At 42.8% G+C, this 18,095-nt stretch overlaps 1 protein-coding gene across 1 annotated transcript in view; it reads right to left on the minus strand.

Annotated features, from left to right (window-relative positions):
• The window catches only part of LOC126093714 (facilitated trehalose transporter Tret1-2 homolog), a 138,236-nt gene that overhangs the window by 68,749 nt on the left and 51,392 nt on the right, over positions 1-18,095 (minus strand). The window contains exon 4 of the mRNA XM_049908741.1: positions 3,489-3,760. Coding sequence (XP_049764698.1) covers positions 3,489-3,760 — 272 coding nt within the window. The remainder of the gene's footprint in view (positions 1-3,488; positions 3,761-18,095) is intronic.

Consider the following 18,095-nt stretch of genomic DNA (forward strand, 5'->3'; position numbering starts at 1 on the left):
ACAGATGGCGCTGCGGTCTGGGAAACACTATAGTACTATATTTTCCACATATCCACCATGCGTAGCAATAATATGGCGTAGTCTCTGAGTGAAATTACCCGAAACCTCTGACAACGTGTCTGGCGGAATGGCTTCACATGCAGATGAGATGTACTGCTTCAGCTGTTCAATTGTTTCTGGATTCTGGCGGTACACCTGGTCTTTCAAGTGTCCCCACAGAAAGAAGTCACAGGGGTTCATGTCTGGCGAATAGGGAGGCCAATCCACGCCGCCTCCTGTATGTTTCGGATAGCCCAAAGCAATCACACGATCATCGAAATATTCATTCAGGAAATTAAAGACGTCGGCCGTGCGATGTGGCCGGGCACCATCTTGCATAAACCACGAGGTGTTCGCAGTGTCGTCTAAGGCAGTTTGCACCGCCACAAATTCACGAAGAATGTCCAGATAGCGTGATGCAGTAATCGTTTCGGATCTGAAAAATGGGCCAATGATTCCTTTGGAAGAAATGGCGGCCCAGACCAGTACTTTTTGAGGATGCAGGGACGATGGGACGGCAACATGGGGCTTTTCGGTTCCCCATATGCGCCAGTTCTGTTTATTGACGAAGCCGTCCAGGTAAAAATAAGCTTCGTCAGTAAACCAAATGCTGCCCACATGCATATCGCCGTCATCAATCCTGTGCACTATATCGTTAGCGAATGTCTCTCGTGCAGCAATGGTAGCGGCGCTGAGGGGTTGCCGCGTTTGAATTTTGTATGGATAGAGGTGTAAACTCTGGCGCATGAGACGATACGTGGACGTTGGCGTCATTTGGACCGCAGCTGCAACACGGCGAACGGAAACCCGAGGCCGCTGTTGGATCACCTGCTGCACTAGCTGCGCGTTGCCCTCTGTGGCTGCCGTACGCGGTCGCCCTACCTTTCCAGCACGTTCATCCGTCACGTTCCCAGTCCGTTGAAATTTTTCAAAGAGATCCTTTATTGTATCGCTTTTCGGTCCTTTGGTTACATTAAACCTCCGTTGAAAACTTCGTCTTGTTGCAACAACACTGTGTTCTAGGCGGTGGAATTCCAATACCAGAAAAATCCTCTGTTCTAAGGAATAAACCATGTTGTCCACAGCACACTTGCACGTTGTGAACAGCACACGCTTACAGCAGAGAGACGACGTACAGAATGGCGCACCCACAGACTGCGTTGTCTTCTTTTTTTTTCACATAACTTGCAGCGCCATCTGTTGGTGAAAATTGTAACTACTGTAATTTCGAAAGTTTGTCCGCCTGAAAATGTACTGTTGTCCCAAGCATATTGCAACAAACGGTGTATTTCTATCGCTGCTCGTTTAGTTTTTATTGCCGTTTCAAATATACCGGTCATTTTTGAAACACCCTGTAAGTTCTAGGCGACTGATGACCTCAGAAGTCAAGTCGCGTAGTGCTGAGAGCCATTTGATGGTCTTCCGTAATAATCATCGTACATGTTCTCCAGCGTGTTGTCATCAAAGCCGTGATGTTACTTGCAACTTTAACCTTCTTCTTGGGAGACGGTTGGTATTCACTGTCACTGCTTCCATCGCCTCTTCCCGCACTTGCCGTAGCGCTACCGTTTGCAATGAATTGCTCGTAATTATCATCCTTATCATCATCATTATGTGTTAGTGTTACAACAGTATCTGTTTCTAACTTATGCTCTTATTTCTGCACTATAACAGATACCAGAAAACATGCGAATGATTCGTCTTCTACACCAATACCAACTTCACGAAGAAGGGTTCTTCGTAACTTCATCTCAACCAATCGCAATACATTAGCAGGATTGATTACTAGTCGCCGAGCCATCTGACGCTTCAATACACAAATAATGTCACAAAACGCAACTTCAGAGGCACACTGCGCCGTCCCTACTGGTCCCGACTGGCGTACCGGCAGGTCAGTGTGCAATGCGGCATGGCATACGCAGAGGCCTATAACGGACGACTGCAGAGTTTTGCAGATGCGGGAGTATCACTAGTGCAATAAGAGACCTTTGCATTATTTCTCACACGATTTTGGTGTATTTGTGTTTGTTCGAGCCCAAGTACTTCCCTGGGGAGTAGTTATTAATTTTGTGTAGGCTCGCTGTCGCGCTTTCAGCGGCCGGCAGGCAGCAGCAGCGTGCTTACCAGTGTGCGAGTTGCAGGGGAGGGGGGGATGGGGGGGATTCCCCCCCCCCCCCCCTCTGCATCAGACTATCCCCTCCCCTGGTTTTAGTTTATGCATCCCAACCTGGGATGTTTATTTCCCACGCACTGGAGTAAAACTTTACATATAATTTAAGTTTGTGGAGCCGAACACTGAAAGTTTTTAATACAGTCTTACTATTAATACTATTAATATGTTTGCTTATTAATTTTGAAAAAGTGTTATGTAGTAGGTAAGCATTTCAAAACATTTAGAACTAAACGACAAACCGACGCACGCAACATTTCCGTAGCATGCCACAATGTTGCAATCAGCGTAAACGAGGCTTTAGAGCCAGGTCTGTATTGTATGGTGGATGTGATGTGTTGCGTACGAAACTAAAACCTGCAATCAGATCCATACGTCGTGGAAAACTGTGAAGAGGTGTCATCCTGCAGAAAGATAACGCTCGCCCACATTCTGCCAAACGGACAGCCGACGCAATAAAGGAGTTGAGATTCGAGGTGCTGGAACATCCACCATACAATCCAGACCTGGCTCCAAGCGATTTTTACGTGTTTGGACCCTTAACGGAAGGACTACAGGGAAGAAGATTTGAAAGTAATGAAGACTTGCTGCGGTGCAAAATTGGTTACAGATGCAACCGATAAACGTATGTTCTGATGAAATAAAAAAAAAAACTCGTAAAATGTCGGGAAAACTGCATTGAAGTCCAGGGAGGTTACGTAGAAAAATAACGCATGTTTCAGTTTTCTATCATCAGAATAAGTACAGCTTTTCACAAATGTACATTTACTTTTTGGATTCCCCTCGTATACCTGTATGTAGATGATTTTGTAAATAGGCTTTACCTATAATGTACTTTTAAAGATATAACAAGCGATGGCTTTTCTGATCGTGCTTACGCGTGAATAGTGAGTTTCGGCATTGGAAATGGAAATGTCATGTGGCTAGGGCCTCCCGTCGGGTAGACCGTTCGCCTGGTGCAGGTCTTTCGATTTGACGCCACTTCGGCGACCTGCGCGTCGATGGGGATGAAATGATGATGATTAGGACAACACAACACCCAGTCCCTGAGCGGAGAAAATTTCCGACCCAGCCGGGAATCGAACCCGGGCCCTTAGGATTGACAATCTCTCACGCTGACCACTCAGCTACCGGGGCGGACAGCATTAACATCTATTTATAAATAACAGTTTAACCATGGGTGACGCCACGGTCCAAGCTAGTAACATATATAACTATACTAACCCCCTAAGACATCCCCCCCCCCCCCCCCCCACTGGTAAAAGCACAAATCGAACACTGGTGTTTACCGAAGACGCTGTCGCGGTGCAGCCAGGCCATGGCGCGCGCGGCGTCGGCGTGCCGGCCGCGGTCGGCCAGCCAGACGGGCGACTCCGGCAGCGGCAGCAGCGACAGGAAGAGCAGCGCGGGCGGCACCGCGCACGCGCCGGCCAGCGCCTGCCACGGCAGCCACGCGCCCAGCACGTAGGCCAGCAGGATGCCGCCCGACATGAACAGCGCCGGCAGCGAACCCAGCACCCCGCGCACGCGCGCGTGCGCGCTCTCGTTCACCTGCGCAGCGCAGAGGCGCGTCAAGGGAGGGAAACGCGCGGATACACACGACCTAATGTCACTTCTACTGTTCGACAGATGATCGAACCAAATTTTGTACGTGCTGTCATTGTGTTACTGGCTATAATCTGAACTTTCTTCTGTGTTTTTTTTTTTTTGTGTCAAATAACTTGTCAGGATATTGCTGGATACTGTGCCGTGCGTCGAAACCTTCCGCAAAGTTTGGTATTTTTCGACTTTGTCCCTCTCTGGTGGAATCGCTGGTTGTGTAGAATCTCTTTGCCAGAGAGGCTTGTGGTACCAAACATTGCGCGAGGCAGCGTATGACGGGCAGCGACGGGAGTGTTGAACTAGCAGCGGCACGAGGAAGGTGGTGACCGGCAGGCCCTGTGCTGGGAGCAGTCCGTGTATGGTCCACCACCGTAGCTGAGCTGAGATAATTTAATCCGAGCCTGAAAAAAAAAAAGTGGACAGCATGCCGGCTTGTCATGCCAGGTGGCATGGGTTCGATTCCTGGCTGGATTGTAGATTTTCTCCGCTCAGGAACTGGGTCCTCATTTCATCCTCACCGACGTGCAAGTCACCGAAGTGGCGTCACCTCAAAAGACTTGCACCAGGCGATCAGGTCCACCCTCCGGGAGTCCCTCGCTACACGACATTTCATTTCAGTCCATGTACACTACTGGCCATTAAAATTGCTACCCCACGAAGATGACGTGCTACAGACGCGAAATTTAACCGACAAGAAGAAGATGCTGTGATATGCAAATTATTAGATTTTCAGAGCATTGACACAAGGTTGGCGCCAGTGGCGACTCCTACAACGTGCTGACATGACGAAAGTTTCCAGCCGATTTCGCATACACGAACAGCAGTTGACCGTCGTTGCCTGGTGAAACGTTGTTGTGGTGCCTCGTGTAAGGAGGAAAAATGCGTACCACGACGTTTCCGACTTTGATAAAGGTCGGATTCTAGCCTATCGCGATCGCGGTTTATCGTATCGCGACACTGCTGCTCGCGTTGGTCGAGATCCAATGACTGTTAGCAGAATATGGAATCGGTGGGTTCAGGAGGGTAATACGGAACGCCGTGCTGGACCCCAAAGGCTTCGTATCACTGGCAGTCGGAATGACAGGCATCTCATCCGCATGGCTATAACGGATCGTGCAGCCGCGTCTCGATCCCTGAGGCAACAGATGGGGATGTTTGCAAGATAACAACCATCTGCACGAACAGTTCGACGACGTTTGCAGCAGCATGGACTATCAGCTTGGATACCATGGCTGCGGTTACCCTTGACGCTGCATCTCAGACAGGAGCGCCTGCGATGGTGTACTCAACGACGAACCTGGGTGCACGAATGGCAAAACGTCATTTTTTCGGATGAATCCAGGTTCTATTTACAGCATCATGATGGTCGCTTTCGTGTTTGGCGACATCCCGGTGAACGCAAATAGGAAGCGTGTATTCGTCATCGCCGTACTGGCGTATCACCCAGAGTGATGGTATGGGGTGCCATTGGTTACACGTCTCGGTCACCTCTTGTTCGCATTGACGGCACTTTGAACCGTGGACGTTACATTTCAGATGTGTTACGACCCGTGGCTCTACCCTTCATTCGATCCCTGCGAAACCCTACATTTCAACACGATAATGCACGACCGCATGTTGCAGGTTCGACTGCTGCCCTGGCCAGCACATTCTCCAGATCTCTTACCAATTGAAAACGTCTGCTCAATAGTGGCCGAGCAACTGGCTCGTCACAATACGCCAGTCACTACTCTTGATGAACTGTGGTATCGTGTTGAAGCTGCATGGGCAACTGTACATGTTCACGCCATCCGAGCTCTGTTTGACTCAATGCCCAGGAGTATCAAGGCTGTTATTACGGCCAGAGGTGGTGGTTCTGGGTACTGATTTCTCAGGATCTATGCACCCAAATTGGGTGAAAATGTAATAACATCTCAGTTCTAGCACAATATATTTGTCCAATGAGTACCCGTTTATCATCTACATTTCTTCTTGGTGTAGCAATTTTAATGTCCAGTAATGTATTTGCCGGAAAACGACTTGGCCGCAGCTGAAATGATATCACAATCTAGTTGTAGTTGAGAGCCGTTGTTTGGGAAGCTGTAATTTGGAAAAGAGCTCCCCTTTGCATCCAAGAGCGCTTCGGTTGCGCAATACTGGTGTTGCCCGAAGGAGATCGGCGGTTAAAGCAGCCGTTGGAGGTCTGTACAGCCATCACTGTACCGTGACTGCGCCCTGGTTGGCTTGATAACACGAGGACTGGATAAACGCCACGTGGAGTTTTATTATTGAATGCTTCCCCATTTGTGTCTTTCAGTTGTTCGTCTTGCAAAATTGTAACTGGGTTTGCCCTTCTGGGGCGCCATTAGTTCCAATATTTTGTTATTGGTCGTTTGTTTATCTGTCCGTGGTACAAGGTTGTCATTGAGTTTGCCCTGATCGGAATCGTCTGAAAAATAAATGGTTCCTGTCAGTCTGACATTTCGTGTTCTACACATGAGGAAACGACAAATTAAATTACTCATAATGCAACAGACAAAGGAATTAATTGAGGAGGCGTAAGTCCGTCGTCTGTAAAAAGGAAGAAATATTACAATGCTTCAAGCTGTTCGTTACGTTTTCACCTGGACAAATGTAAAGCGATATCGCTTGTATTAACGATTTCGGAGAAAACTAATTATCTGAATTATTACTGTAAATAATATCAGTACAACGAGTCGTCCAACAGTTAAAATCAAGGCTTCATTTTAAGTACAAGGGGGACCGGGGGAATATAGACCCCTTAAGAAATTTTTCGTTTTGTTTTGTAATCTGTCATTTCCATGGAAATATTCAGGGCACGATGTGTGACCAAGAATGTTAGACTCAGATCTGTACAAGAAAAATCGAAATGTGTTGAATATATTTGGAGCTATATACACTTTTTTTTAGTCTATAAACTGTCGGCACTACCGCCAATACCTGGGTAATGTAAATACCCTTACAAGCTAAAGTCAGCAATTTGAAATACAGACAGAACAACATTTCTGTTCTAAGAAAGCAACACTTACTATCTTAGCATTTATCAAAATACATGAGCAGCACATTTTTCGAAAATGGTGTCCAAGCTTGAAAAAAATACCCAGCTTCAGCTTTATTCAAACCTAGAATTCTGTTGATATTTGTTGCTAACGGTTTTCGCAAGTATTTCTGCTTTAAAACCAGTCATTTCGATTCTTCGAGAGCTGCAAGATCACCAATGGTATCTGTTCTTTCGGACATGTCCGAAAGAACAGATATCATTTTAAGCGTTATTCTTGGTTCGTTCAGCTCCTTTGATACGCTTGATCTCCATGACTTCATTAAACTTAATGTCTTTTTTAGGGTTGTCCTCGCCAAGTGAAATTTTTCTGAAGATTAGGGCACCGGGGAAATATCGACACACAGTCCACATTGCCCCTTATTCATCTCTCGATATTATCCCATTCTCAGAAGGAGGCGGGCTGACAGCAGCTTAGTACGCTGTGCTCTTCATACAGAATTTTTAAAACGTAAGAACCATGGACCTTGCCGTTGGTGGGGACGCTTGCGTGCCTCAGCGATACGGATAGCCGTACCGTAGGTACAACCACAACGGAGGGGTATCTGTTGAGAGGCCAGACAAACGTGTGGTTCCTGAAGAGGGGCAGCAGCCTTTTCAGTAGTTGCAAGGGCAACAGTCTGGATGATTGACTGATCTGACCTTGTGACAATAACCAAAACGGCCTTGCTGTGCTGGTACTGCGAACGGCTGAAAGCAAGGGGAAACTACGGCCGTAATTTTTCCCGAGGGCATGCAGCTTTACTGTATGATTAAATGATGATGGCGTCCTCTTGGGTAAAATATTCCGGAGGTAAAATAGTCCCCCATTCGGATCTCCGGGCGGGGACTACTCAAGAGGATGTCGTTATCAGGAGAAAGAAAACTGGCGGTCTACGGATCGGAGCGTGGAATGTCAGATCCCTTAATCGGGCAGGTAGGTTAGAAAATTTAAAAAGGGAAATGGATAGGTTAAAGTTAGATATAGTGGGAATTAGTGAAGTTCGGTGGCAGGAGGAACAAGACTTCTGGTCAGGTGACTACAGGGTTATAAACACAAAGTCAAATAGGGGTAATGCAGGAGTAGGTTTAATAATGAATAGGAAAATAGGAATGCGGGTAAGCTACTACAAACAGCATAGTGAACGCATTATTGTGGCCAAGATAGATACGAAGCCCACACCTACTACAGTAGTACAAGTTTATATGCCAACTAGCTCTGCAGATGACGAAGAAATTGAAGAAATGTATGATGAAATAAAAGAAATTATTCAGATAGTGAAGGGAGACGAAAATTTAATAGTCATGGGTGACTGGAATTCGAGTGTAGGAAAAGGGAGAGAAAGAAACGTAGTAGGTGAATATGGATTGGGGCTAAGAAATGAAAGAGGAAGCCGTCTGGTAGAATTTTGCACAGAGCACAACTTAATCATAGCTAACACTTGGTTTAAGAATCATGATAGAAGGTTGTATACATGGAAGAACCCTGGAGATACTAAAAGGTATCAGATAGATTATATAATGGTAAGACAGAGATTTTGGAACCAGGTTTTAAATTGTAAGACATTTCCAGGGGCAGATGTGGACTCTGACCACAATCTGTTGGTTATGACCTGTAGATTAAAACTGAAAAAAATGCAAAAAGGTGGGAATTTAAGGAGATGGGACCTGGATAAACTGAAAGAACCAGAGGTTGTACAGAGTTTTAGGGAGAGCATAAGGGAACAATTGACAAGAATGGGGGAAAGAAATACAGTAGAAGAAGAATGGGTAGCTTTGAGGGATGAAGTGGTGAAGGCAGCAGAGGATCAAGTAGGTAAAAAGACGAGGGCTAGTAGAAATCCTTGGGTAACAGAAGAAATATTGAATTTAATTGATGAAAGGAGAAAATATAAAAATGCAGTAAATGAAGCAGGCAAAAAAGAATACAAACGTCTCAAAAATGAGATCGACAGGAAGTGCAAAATGGCTAAGCAGGGATGGCTAGAGGACAAATGTAAGGATGTAGAGGCTTATCTCACTAGGGGTAAGATAGATACTGCCTACAGGAAAATTAAAGAGACCTTTGGAGATAAGAGAACCACTTGTATGAACATCAAGAGCTCAGATGGAAACCCAGTTCTAAGCAAAGAAGGGAAAGCAGAAAGGTGGAAGGAGTATATAGAGGGTCTATACAAGGGCGATGCACTTGAGGACAATATTATGGAAATGGAAGAGGATGTAGATGAAGATGAAATAGGAGATACGATACTGCGTGAAGAGTCTGACAGAGCACTGAAAGCCCTGAGTCGAAACAAGGCCCCCGGAGTAGACAACATTCCATTGGAACTACTGACGGCCTTGGGAGAGCCAGTCCTGACAAAACTCTACCATCTGGTGAGCAAGATGTAGGAAACAGGCGAAATACCCTCAGACTTCAAGAAGAATATAATAATTCCAATCGCAAAGAAAGCAGGTGTTGACAGATGTGAAAATTACCGGACAATCAGCTTAATAAGCCACAGCTGCAAAGTACTAACACGAATTCTTTACAGACGAATGGAAAAACTAGTAGAAGCCGACCTCGGGGAAGATCAGTTTGGATTCCGTAGAAATACTGGAACACGTGAGGGAATACTGACCTTACGACTAATCTTATAAGAAAGATTAAGGAAAAGCAAACCTACGTTTCTAGCATTTGTAGACTTAGAGAAAGCTTTTTACAATGTTGACTGGAATACTCTATTTCAAATTCTAAAGGTGGCAGGGGTAAAATACAGGGAGCGAAAGGCTATATACAATTTGTACAGAAACCAGATGGCAGGTATAAGAGTCGAGGGACATGAAAGGGAAGCAGTGGTTGGGAAGGGAGTAAGACAGGGTTGTAGCCTCTCCCCGATGTTATTCAATCTGTATATTGAGCAAGCAGTAAAGGAAACAAAAGGAAAATTTGGATTAGGTATTAAAATCCATGGAGAAGAAATAAAAACTTTGAGGTTCACCGACGACATTGTAATTCTGTCAGAGACAGCAAAGGACTTGGAAGAGCAGTTGAACGGAATGGATGGTGTCTTGAAGGGAGGATATAAGATGAACATCAACAAAAGCAAAACGAGGATAATGGAATGTAGTCGAATTGAGTCGGGTGATGCTGAGGGAATTAGATTAGAAAATGAGACACTTAAAGTAGTAAAGGAGTTTTGCTATTTGGGGAGCAAAATAACTGATGATGGTCGAAGTAGAGAGGATATTAAATGTAGACTGGCAATGGCAAGGAAAGCGTTTCTGAAGAAGAGAAATTTGTTAACATCGAGTATAGAGTTAAGTGTCAGGAAGTCATTTCTGAAAGTATTTGTATGGAGTGTGGCCATGTATGGAAGTGAAACATGGACAATAAATAGTTTGGACAAGAAGAGAATAGAAGCTTTTGAAATGTGGTGCTACAGAAGAATGCTGAAGATTAGATGGGTAGATCACGTAACTAATGAGGAAGTATTGAATAGGATTGGGGAGAAGAGAAGTTTGTGGCACAACTTGACCAGAAGAAGGGATCGGTTGGTAGGACATGTTCTGAGGCATCAGGGGATCACCAATTTAGTATTGGAGGGCAGCGTGGAGGGTAAAAATCGTAGGGGGAGACCAAGAGATGAATACACTAAGCAGATTCAGAAGGATGTAGGTTGCAGTAGGTACTGGGAGATGAAGAAGCTTGCACAGGATAGAGTAGCATGGAGGGCTGCATCAAACCAGTCTCAGGACTGAAGACCACAACAACAACAACAACAAGAAAATAAGAAACAATAACAACAGGCGATAAAACGGTGACGTAAAATGTAAGACGGTGGAAAATTGTGGAAAGTTAAAACATAAAACTAATGGTGGGCGATGATAATAAAATACACAGGAAGCAGACAGGGAAAAAGTAGACAGACAAAAAACACGGCGACTGTCTGGATTCTGTTCACAAGAGATCACACCCTGCGAGCATTCGCAACACTTCAGAAAAGACGCTCAACACTTAACAATCACTAGGAACACTGCACTAAAAGGTCGACAGGAAGATGACACTTCACAGGCAAGGGCAGATGGGAGGGGGGACCTGGACAGAGGAGGGGGAAGAAAAAGGGGGGGGGGAGAGGAGAGGAAAATTAATTTTTAGCGCCGCAACAAGACTGTCACTTACAGCTCGTCGCCTCTGCACATTGCTTCTGGCATCGCCCGATATGCTGCAGCACTGTCTCCCACTGACTAAACGTAGATAATATGCACAAACGACGGCCATTTTTTGCCGGAATTCGCGCGGGAAATACTGTTGCCTGTTGACTTTCACAAGACATGGATTTGATACTCACATTGTAGCAGAAATTCTAGTATATTCTTTAGTACGTGAATACTATACATTTAATGTGCAATAAATTAAAGTGTGCCTTGATGTAGCGTATTAGCCATTTATTAGAACGTCCCAAAAAAAATGGGGATCGACATGGAAAATAGAATTTCATTTTTATTATTTTAGACACTCTGAATCGATTCCAGAGTTACCTGCTTGGATATTCACTGCTGAAGTTAGTAACATCTATATAGTTTTTTCCTACCCAGTTTAATATATTTTAGATGAGATCATTGTGAATCCAGAAACTATGTCCTACACCAGAAAAATCCAGAAGACGTACTTCTGTACTAATGTTTAAAAACGCTAAACAACGGAAGCATGCCAAATAGTTTCATAGTAGCTGATTTCTATTGTTCCCAATTCTCGCATTTTGATGCGATTAGTAATTACACATAAAAAGATTATGATCCAGGATTTGTCAATGGACATTTCAATTCGAGAAATTCAATTCTGATAAAAGTAAAAGATATAATTTGCTCACACTGAGGATCGAACTGCCGACAACGTGATTTACAATCTTTGAATACTACTTATTGAGCTACATATAACATTGGGACAGAAAAGCGAAATGTTTTGTAAATAACAACGGTGTGGACTGAAGCAGTTTTCCAAAAGTCTTCAAACCAAAAATCCAGCTCCAGAAAGCACTGAGGACATACGTGGCAAAAAAAATGGCGTCGCAGCTGATCAGAGAATCATCTGCAATTTCACCAATGACCACTCTCTGTGTGTGTATAGGTTCTTTGCCACCGACTAAAGCGCTGCTCAAGTGAGAAAACGATGGTACTGCCTGATATGTCGGTGTTCCCCGGTCTCCCCTAAATGAGAAAAACTGAGACGTTCTCTGGAACAACGACTTAAATGAAGTATATTGAAATCGAGATACATAGCATCAAACATTTCAGTTTTGTATTCATTTCAATCTCTCGTACATGGACTAAATTTCAGTCATATCTAACGGAAATATTGTGGTTTCATACCCTATGACATCATTATGTAGTATGTTAAACACAGTGACTGAGACGAAGTACTAATATAGTACCAAACTTAAGTTGTTTTTATTTATATCACTGTATAACATCAAAAACTAAAACTAAGTTTTTCAAATTTTACTATGAAACAGTCGTTAAAATTAAAGGCAGCATTATAATGCAACAAAAATTATATATTTATTAAACGAACATGTTTGTTTGCAAATTAGTAGGAGGTTCTAAAGTTATTCCTTAAGTCTTTTTATATAATAACGGACAAAACACATAACATTCCTCTTTATAAACTTGTTAGTAAGAGTATCATCTACAATGTGAAATAAGTGCATTTTCGATTAAATAAACAAATTAGTAGCACATAATGACTTCCTCTCAAATGATCTTCAATAGTCTTCACATAGTTATTAACGATCACTTTTCTGTTGCAGATTCTGAGTATTCGTTTTCTTTCACAAATGCGTAACTTCTACGCATTTCTGAATTTTCTTCTAGTGGAAATTTGAGTAGTGGGAAAACATCTTTTGCATCTGTAATCACAGGACGTGACGTCTTCGACACTACCATTCCAGTCTTCAATATTGCTAATGCGCATCCTCTTTTTTATATGATGAGGAATAAATAAATGTTCCTGCACAAGAAGACGAGAGTGAAATTGAGTTTCTGTTGCAACGTAAAGCAACATATTTATGTATTCCAAACTGTGTCTTTCCTTTGGATTTCTTGACGTAGTGTGGTGATAAAGCTGATGCCCAGGCTTCAATAATGCCCACTCTTTCTACCGCTTCAAAGGGTGCTGGATTCTTTCAGCAATTCTGAAGTACTGTAATATATTGGCGTGTTTTCAGTATGATTTAGAAGTTTTCCATATAGGCGAAAGTTACGGTCGCATTGACTTTATGTGTCTCCTAGCTGGGAACCCATGTTATATGGTTACGTTTTTCGATTCTGAAAGCCAAATGAAAGATCTTAACATATCTACATTTTTATTTTACTCTCCCCGTTAATCCTATAGAACTATATTATTTGGATCCTTGAGTTCACTACATATGAAATCGAACATGATGATGATGATGATGATGTTTGGTTTGTGGGGCGCTCAACTGCGTGGTTATCAGCGCCCGTACAATTTCCCAACCTTTGCTCAGTCCAATTTCTCCACTTTCCTGGATGATGATGAAATGATGAGGACAACACAAACACCCAGTCATCTCGAGGCAGGTGAAAATCCCTGACCCCGCCGGGAATCGAACCCGGGACCCCGTGCTCGGGAAGCGAGAACGCTACCGCGAGACCACGAGCGGCGGACGTGAATGAAATCGAACAAAGGAACAAACAGTATTTGGATCTTTCTTTGCCGCACCTTCTAAAAAACAGTACAATTTACTTGATCGGTCACAGTGACAATAATCGTTAAAGACATAGAATCATAGTAGCTTCTTATAGAATTGCACAGTAATGTTCACGATAGTTAGAGCCAAGTTCTGAGCGTAATCAAACTCGAGCACCCGTGTTTTCAAATTTGGCCGACCTCAAACACTTCTCCTTTAGTTTGTTCTACGGCGCAACTTTTATTTTGTTCTTCATGTACTTTTTACGAGGATCATTTGCGTTGACGCTCGATATAACCTCACAATCCCGGCAGAAATCATCCGTATCAGTTCGTGGTTTTCGAAATGAATACGGACTGTTCTCTCTAAAGCACTTTTGGTAAGTTTTATACGGTGCAGTACCGTATTACTTTATGGAGTAAATAATTTTGGAAATATTTGAAAAATTTTGCAACACTCAAGTCAGAGTTGTCAAAATATTTCCTTTGCGATCTGCCTCGGCGGCACTGCGATTGTTTGGAAGGAAACGTCCCACTAATTGTTAAGATCGGACCATTTCCAATAATTCCGTGGCTGTTTTATGCAGTCTGTTGCTGTGATATCCTATGTCTTCTTTTACAGTACGAACTCCAGCATTTAACACTTTAAAACCGTTTTTAAACGTCTCTCGGTACAGTATTGTGTAAAACTCTGAAATAGGGATTTACAGACTACAAAACATTGAAACTTCCTGGCAAATTAAAACTGTGTGCTGGACCAGGACTCGAACTCGGGACCTTTGCCTTTCGGGGGCAAGTGCTCTAGCAACTTGTTACATTTTAGGTGCTAAATTTGTGAAGAGCTCCGACCGGACTTAGTTTCATAGACGTTCTAGATACAGTATTTTCTTCTTTTCCATTAAACTTAAAATCAATGCATCTTTCGCGTTCTTTTCACCTATAGCCCAGAATATTTCATGGATCTCTTCTTAATCTTTTAAGTTTCTTTTAACAAAACATTCTTTTGCGCAACTCCTCACTGACTTCAAATTTTCTTAGAACTGACTTTCTTATCAGTTTTCGGCGCAGAATAACAGTGTCCAGAATTTCTCTTCTTCTTCGCGACCTCTTTCTTCCACTTCATTTGCCGAATTTTTCGTTTCCTTCGCATCTTCACTCTCCTTATTTGACATATTTTTTCAGTTTCGTTCGCTTCAGTGTGACGTTTTCGGAACTGATTTCCACGTTAAAGATACCACATTCCTAATAAGTAGGTTTCAGCACAGCGCGCACGAAACACGGGTTCGAGAGGCTTGGGAGTTTGTCTGCTGTCTAAGGCGATCTGTGGAACACAAATTGGAGAAGCACTGCAATCAAATGTTTCTAGAGGGCGTTGTATCTGTCGGACAGTAATAATATTTTGTCAACAGAAAGACTAGTTGGTACAGATTCAATATTTACACGAAACAGGAGAACGACTTAATGGACTTAAACTTGTTATTCCAGGGAACCCCTCACTGTAACTGATACAGTAGTGCGTAGCGAGAGAAACTCGCCTTTTTGCCATCTATCACGTGACTTAGATGTTGATTTCAAACTTTGACTCGGAAGAGATAAGCGCTGTCTGTGTGCCTCAAAGATCAATGTTAACAACGCAGACTGGCCAAAGCGCAGCCATGTTTGAAGCCAATTGGAGACTTTGTCGGCATATTCAGCAATGTCATGTTGCATGTTAGTACGGAATTACATGGTTTTATCTGTTATACAACAACATTTGCTACTGCCAGTCACCATTTTTCTTTATTTCTTGCGTGACGCTTTTCGGAAAATAATTACCAATATGAAGTGCGTTTTTCGTGTGCTATACCGTCTCAAGCGTGATGTGCAATCTTTTTTTGTGTTATTCTGATGCCTTTACTGTAAAGTAAACACGTACATCTTCGCAATCAACGATATATCTTTCCTTATAGATGCTGGCGAATTTGTTTATAATTTCTTCCCACGCTTAATATATCTCTGTCCAGAATGATGATTGGTTGGTTGGTTTGGGAGGAGGGGACCAACGGATTAGGAAAGGATGGGGGAGGAAGTCGGTCGTACCCTTTCGAAGGAACCATTCCGGCATTTGCCTGTAGCGATTTAGGGAAATCACTGAAAACCTAAATCAGAATGGCCGGACGGGACTGAACCGTCGTCCTCCCGCATGCGAGTCCAGTTGCTAACCATTGCGCCACCTCGCTTGGTAGAATGATGTTTCGTGTGTTTGGCGCTAGGAAATGTTTTCTCATGTATTTATGATAGAGGTTTATTTGTATAGGTCACTGGTATGTGTAAAGAAAGCAAACAATAGTAGATGTAAATAAACATTTTCAGATGTGATTCGAAGACTTAATTATCGTTGCTTTTGAGGAGAATTCGGGATATGTAAGCTCATTTTGTTTTTGTATGGCGTAGAGCAGTTCTAATGATAATGTTTTAGGTCATATTGCGTTAAGATTTTGATGAAAAACCTTATTTCTCTTCCTGAAATCAGGAAGTTGCTGAGTAGCCTTCCGTGTTGTAGAAAGGGAATTGTGGGGCCTGTGCGGTGGAGGTGGTGTTTTACGAGGGTCAGCCACAAAATAATGCCTCCTCTTTTTCTAACTTATGTTGTACAAGGAAAGTAAATGCCGTATACACAGGATAACAACCACAACATTCAAGATTAATTTGCACTTTTCGAGATAACCACGATCGTTGTCCAGCTTTTTACCACCTCGAAACAAGAGTGTTGTGTCTTTTTGAAATGGAGAGGGTGACCATTTACAGAAAAACCACTAAATAATAGTTTTAAGAACATTATTTACTGCTTCTTCTGTAGGTGTATGTATGTTTGAACTAATTACAACACTAGAGTCATTTCCAAAAAGAACTAATTCTGTTTTTTTATGTGAAGTCCGCCAGTTATGCAAAATACCGTTTTTCTCAGTGCCCAAACATGTTTCCGCACCACTGTGCCATCATAAGTGGCTTTTCGTTTTTATTTATTCTGCAATGTGAACATTTCTGTTAAATGATTATAAAATTATGTGCATTTTTAGTTCAAACAACAGATCATTTCTTTTGTAAATACCTTTACATTTGGTGTGCATGAATTTTCTGGATCACTTTTGTGTTAATTACTACAGGTAGCTTGTCATCTGCACCCAAATGACGTTGATGAGAAAGTTTTTTCTGGAAGTTAACCTATCTTATAGAAGGTAACTTAGTTTTTCGCGATGTTTTCGCGCCTATTTTTGTATTTATTTACGTTTTCGTGTGGCAAGCACTTCCATTCTCCGCATCATGCTGAGATGTTGTGATTCATGCGTAACTATAACAATTATTTTCCACAAATAACGTAGTAAAACACTTTTTCAGTACATCAGAACACAGTGTGATGCTTGCCACACGAAAACGTAAGTAAATACGAAAATAGGCGCGAAAACATCGCGGAAAACCAAATTACACTCTAGAAGACAGGTTAACTTCCAGCAAAAACTTTCTCATCAACATGGTTTGGTTGCAGATGACAAGCTACTTGTAGTAATTAACACAAAAGTAATCCAAAAAATTCATACACACCAAATGTAAAGGTATTTACAAAAAGAAATTATCTGTTGTTTGAAATAAAAAATGCACATAATTTTACAATCATTTAACAAAAATGTTCACATTACAGAATAAATAAAAACGAAAACCCACTGATGATGGCACAGTGGTGCCGAAACATGTTTGGGTACTGAGAAAAACGGTGTTTTGCATAAGTGGCCGACCTCGCATCCAAAAAAAAATTTAGCTGCAAACACGGCCAATACAAGGAGCTGCAAATTAAAAAGATGGATAATTCTGTTTGTTTTATATTAGATGGGGGGTCATTTACATATATGAGAAACAATAGTGACCGAGCGAGGTGGCGCAGTGGTTAGACACTGGACTCGCATTCGGGAGGACGACGGTTCAATCCCGCGTCCGGCCATCCCGATTTAGGTTTTCCGTGATTTCCCTAAATCGCTCCAGGCAAATGCCGGGATGGTTCCTTTCAAAGGGCACGGCCGTCTTCCTCCCCCCGTCCTTCCCTAATCCGATGAGACCGATGACCTCGCTGTCTGGTCTCCTTCCGCAAAACAACCAACCAAACAATAGTGGACCTTAGACTGAGGCCTGTGGAGCCCACAAATGATTTCTTCCCATTGAGCACAATCTCCTCTCTTTACATTCGTTGGATTACCAAGTACAACTTCTGCATTCTTTTGGTTAGATACAACATCTATTTGTCGTGCTATTCGAAAGTGAACGGTAGAGATAGAGCCTGAAACTGATTCTGCAATCTATCTACCAAACACTTGGGAGTTCTAACAACCCTACCACAACAAAGGTCAAAAATTAATTATGATTGTAGTGTTGCTCACGCTGCTAAATATTGCATTTTCGGGCAACAACAAAGTTATATTATGTGGCAGGTGTCATTAGAGTACAGTTAATAAAGTCATTTCATGAAATAATGGATAAACTAGGCACTCATCTTTTCGTGTTTCCCACGTTGGTCTCGTTGTGAACTC

The sequence above is a fragment of the Schistocerca cancellata genome, chromosome 1, assembly GCF_023864275.1.
Source record: "Schistocerca cancellata isolate TAMUIC-IGC-003103 chromosome 1, iqSchCanc2.1, whole genome shotgun sequence".
NCBI lineage: Eukaryota > Metazoa > Arthropoda > Insecta > Orthoptera > Acrididae > Schistocerca > Schistocerca cancellata.